The sequence below is a fragment of the Rutidosis leptorrhynchoides genome, chromosome 3 (genome assembly GCF_046630445.1).
Source record: "Rutidosis leptorrhynchoides isolate AG116_Rl617_1_P2 chromosome 3, CSIRO_AGI_Rlap_v1, whole genome shotgun sequence".
NCBI classification, from domain to species: domain Eukaryota; kingdom Viridiplantae; phylum Streptophyta; class Magnoliopsida; order Asterales; family Asteraceae; genus Rutidosis; species Rutidosis leptorrhynchoides.
The window spans coordinates 658,622,048-658,626,228 of NC_092335.1; the positions used below are offsets into that span (position 1 = coordinate 658,622,048).

Genomic DNA, 4,181 nt, shown 5'->3' on the forward strand with positions numbered 1-4,181 from the left:
CTTGTAATTTCGAGACGTTTCTTATCAATAATTGGAACCTCTTTGATTGTCTTTTGTACTTTTGAGCTTTTTGGTCGTTTGCGTCTTCAATTCGTCGAATCTGTCTTTTGTCTTCACCTTTTATTATTTAAACGAATATCACTTTTAAATAGAACAATTGCAACTAAAAGTTTGTCTTTCTTGAGGAATAATGCTATGAAATATATGTTCGTTTTTAGCATTATAAATATATTTGGTGAACTAATTATGGCTGTTGTTTTTGGTATGGTTGGTCATGGTAGTTAACATCTAAACTTATTAATTTCATTTGACATGAGGGGTTTTGCTGCCTTTGTTGGACATGACAGCCGCTCTGGATAGTGTAACTGCAGTCCTTGAAAATGGTATTTTCTCTATCTATAGACAACAAAGGATGGGTGACTTTTAGTATATAAGATAATTACTTTGTATATCAGTTAGGATATATAGAGTAACTTACGGTTTCCGGTTTATATTTACCGAGATAAACATTGAATTTTATTCAGCTCTTTGTTATTTAATTTGGGTTTGCTATTAGAAGGCCTGCTGCCATCCTCGAGCATAGCTGCCATTCTGTGAAGTTAGGTTGCAGCTCTCGGATATGGTAGCGTATGTTTGTAGACAACTGAAATAAAGCTATGATGTTATCTACACCCTCTGATAAGGACGACCCATGTTAGTACAACGAAGGTTTTGAAAACGAAGGCTGTGATTATGAACATGTCTGACCTCCAGTCAAGCAACGAGAAAGAAAGGGTTCGTATCTTGGCAAGGCAACTTAAAGATTGCAGCCATGGCGACTCATTTTATCTTGCTTGACTTTATCTATGGATCTGAGCCTCAATTTTTCTCTCTATAATTATTGTTATTTTCGCTACAATGTGGATTTGTAAAATCTTTGCCCATGTTTAGCAGGCTCTATTACCTATATTTCGTCAGCAAGGTCGAGAATCGATTCATTTTTTCACTTGAAATCACTTGAGGTATGTGCAAATGCAAAAGCCTGATCACACACACACACACACACACACACATACACACACACACACACACACACACACACACACACACACACATATATATATATATATATATATATATATATATATATATATATATATATATATATATATATATATATTTTCGATTGCTGTAATTGAACATGTTTCAATCTTGACTCTGTCACAAATTGGGCAGGAACTTCGTGGTTGACTCCTCTTTTGGGTGCTTATGTCGCCGACACCTACTTAGGACGATATTGGACTTTCATTATTTCTTCTTTCATTTTTCTCGTGGTAAACTCTTTTTACCGTATTTAAACATTCATCATATGTTATGCCTCGACTTTTGATTTAGTTACTTAGCAAACATTGAGCCTGTCATTAACCCAAATCTTGTTCTCATTGGGCCTATTCAAAATGTTTGTGGGTCTTCTTATGGGGTCCCTATGATGGAGATAACACATTGCCTTAGCCCTTTTCTTCCGCCTTGCTATTAACATCATAGTCACCAAGAGGGCGATGTCTTGGGCCTCTTGGCGATACAACCAAGATGAGGGTTTATGTTTTTTTAGTGTCTAGTACCATTATTTGAAAAATGTAACTTTGATAGTTATGACAGGTACCGTTCGTTATGAGTTATTTATAGTGTGTAGACTGATGTAATACTGATGTGGTAGTTAAAAAGTTAAGTTATGTTCGTTATGATAAGGAATGATGTTACTCACAACATCTGTTTTCTTATCTAATAGGGTATGTGCTTGTTGACTCTTGTGGTCTCACTACCATCACTAAGACCACCTCCATGTGGCAAAAATGTGAGTTACCCAAATTGTGATAAAAGGGCCTCTCCGTTACTAGTCGATATATTCTATTGTGCACTCTACATTATTGCAACTGGGGTGGGGGGAACCAAGTCGAACATCTCAACAATGGGTGTGGATCAGTTTGACAATTTTGATCCCAAAGAAAGGGCCCATAAACTCACTCTGTTCAATTGGTGGGCGTTTGCACTCTATTTTGGCACTTTTTTCACAAATACAATCTTAGTGTATATTCAAGATAATGTGGGTTCGGGCTTAGGCTACGGCATTCCTACACTAGCTTTATTGGTGGCCATAATATCGTTCGCCTTTGGAACACCAACTTATAGGCACAAGCCAAAGGGAGGAAGCCCGTTTACTATTATGGCAAAAGTACTAGTTTCCAGTATAAGAAAGTTGGATGTAGAAGTGCCCGTTGACCCAAGAGAGCTTTATGAGTTGAGTTTAGTCGAGTATGATAGTCCCGGGAAGTACAGAATTCACCATTCATCTTTACTAAGGTAATTAAGTTATTTATTTATGTTTTGACTATTATTTTTGTAAGTGAAATAATACCAAGATAGCTGATGGTTTGGGTCCTGATTTCCTCAAAAGAGGTCATTAAGTTCAAAACCTCACTAGTATCTAATTTTAGATGGTCAGAGAAAGGGTTGAAAATGGTCACGGGATAACTGGTTAGATCACATACATCCGAGTAGAAATATTCGCCATTCTCTGGGTAGCCTGAACAAGAAAAAATTTATATGTCTATTTCTCTACATGATGAACAATCTAAAGAGTCGTCGTTAAATATAGGTTTCTCGACAAAGCTGCTGTGAAAATCAAAGAACTGGCTTCTCAGTGGAATTTATGTACCGTGACACGAGTTGAACAAACAAAACAAATGCTTAAAATGATCCCGATCTTATGTACAGTTGTAATTCCAAGCACATTGTTTGCCCAAACTCAAACACTTTTCGTCAAACAAGGCACCACCTTGGATTGGTCAATGGGACCACATTTTGAGATACCACCGGCTTCTCTAGGTGTATTTTTAACGATCTCCTTGCTCATTGGCATTGTACTTTATGATCGCTTTTTTGTTCCCTTTATTCGAAAGTACACGAAAAACCCTAGAGGTATTACAATGTTACAAAGAATGGGAATTGGATTAATCTTTTATATCATTACCATGGTTGTCGCTAGTTTTGTAGAAAGGCGACGATTGAGTGTTGCTAAAGATCATGACATAGTCGAAAATGGGCAAATTGTGCCTTTAAGCATATTCACTCTCCTTCCACAATTTGCGTTGATGGGCATTGCCTCTTGTTTCTTAGAAGTAGCAAAGTTAGAGTTTTTTTATAATCAAGCACCCGAAGGAATGAAAAGTCTCGGGACAGCTTTTTCTGGGATAAGTTACAGTGTCGGGTATTTTCTTAGTAGTTTTATTTTATCTACTGTGGCTAATGTTACAAAGAAGAATGGACATGATGGTTGGATCCAAAACGACCTTAATTTATCTCACCTCGATTATTATTACGCATTTTTTGCGGTTTTGAGCTTTGTGAACCTCATCTTTTTCTTTATTGTTGCGCAAAACTTCGACTTAATGAAAGTGAACCAACAGTTGAAAGAAGATAACAAGTTCACAGAACAAACTTACCTTGCAGGATCATGATTAAAGTGTGTGAGTAGTATTATTTTTTTTACTTTGGGCCAACTATTTTTTTTTTTTTTTTTTTTTTTTGTGGTGTAATTGCTATATTTTCAATTTTTAATTTTTAATATACGAAACTTCAATCAGGTTATCTAAGATTATTCATGGTTTGTTCATTATATAAAAAATAAGGGGTAAAATTTGACGTAATAAAAAGTACAATTTAATGCAGTAATAATATTTTTTAAACTGCGCTTTATTAGGGGAACAATTAAATTGAAACGGAGGCAGTAGTAACATTAGAGAAATGGAAATATCTTTTTGTAATTAAATACATACATAAAGTAAAATAATTAACCATGTCATGTCAATATTATACGACATATGTCAAGATTATACCTACGTAAATTGAATTCGTACACAAGGCTTGCGTATCCCTGCTAATCTACGTGTTTTGCGAACACTATACGACATATGTCAAGATTATACGTACATAAAATAATAAAAATAAAAAGTCAATTATTTTCTCAATCGTATTAAAGGTCATAATTAAAATTTTTATGGATATCAATTAATGTATAATAAAATAATAATAATGGAAGGGAATACATATTTACTTTGATTATTTTTCAACGGGTGATTCGTAAGCATATGTCTATGTGTGGTAGTTGTATTTAAGTCTATTATTATTCACTAGCATACAAC

The 4,181-nt window shown here is 34.9% G+C and overlaps 1 protein-coding gene across 1 annotated transcript; it reads left to right on the forward strand.

The window, feature by feature from the left end:
* The first annotated feature begins 1,199 nt into the window (after nt 1-1,199).
* On the forward strand, nt 1,200-3,497 carry LOC139902544 (protein NRT1/ PTR FAMILY 5.2-like). The gene is made up of 3 exons (XM_071885155.1): nt 1,200-1,313; nt 1,769-2,340; nt 2,636-3,497. Exons 2-3 carry the CDS (start codon nt 1,772-1,774, stop codon nt 3,495-3,497), a joined length of 1,431 nt encoding a protein of 476 aa, XP_071741256.1. The 5' UTR covers nt 1,200-1,313; nt 1,769-1,771.
* Nucleotides 3,498-4,181: the final 684 nt, after the last annotated feature.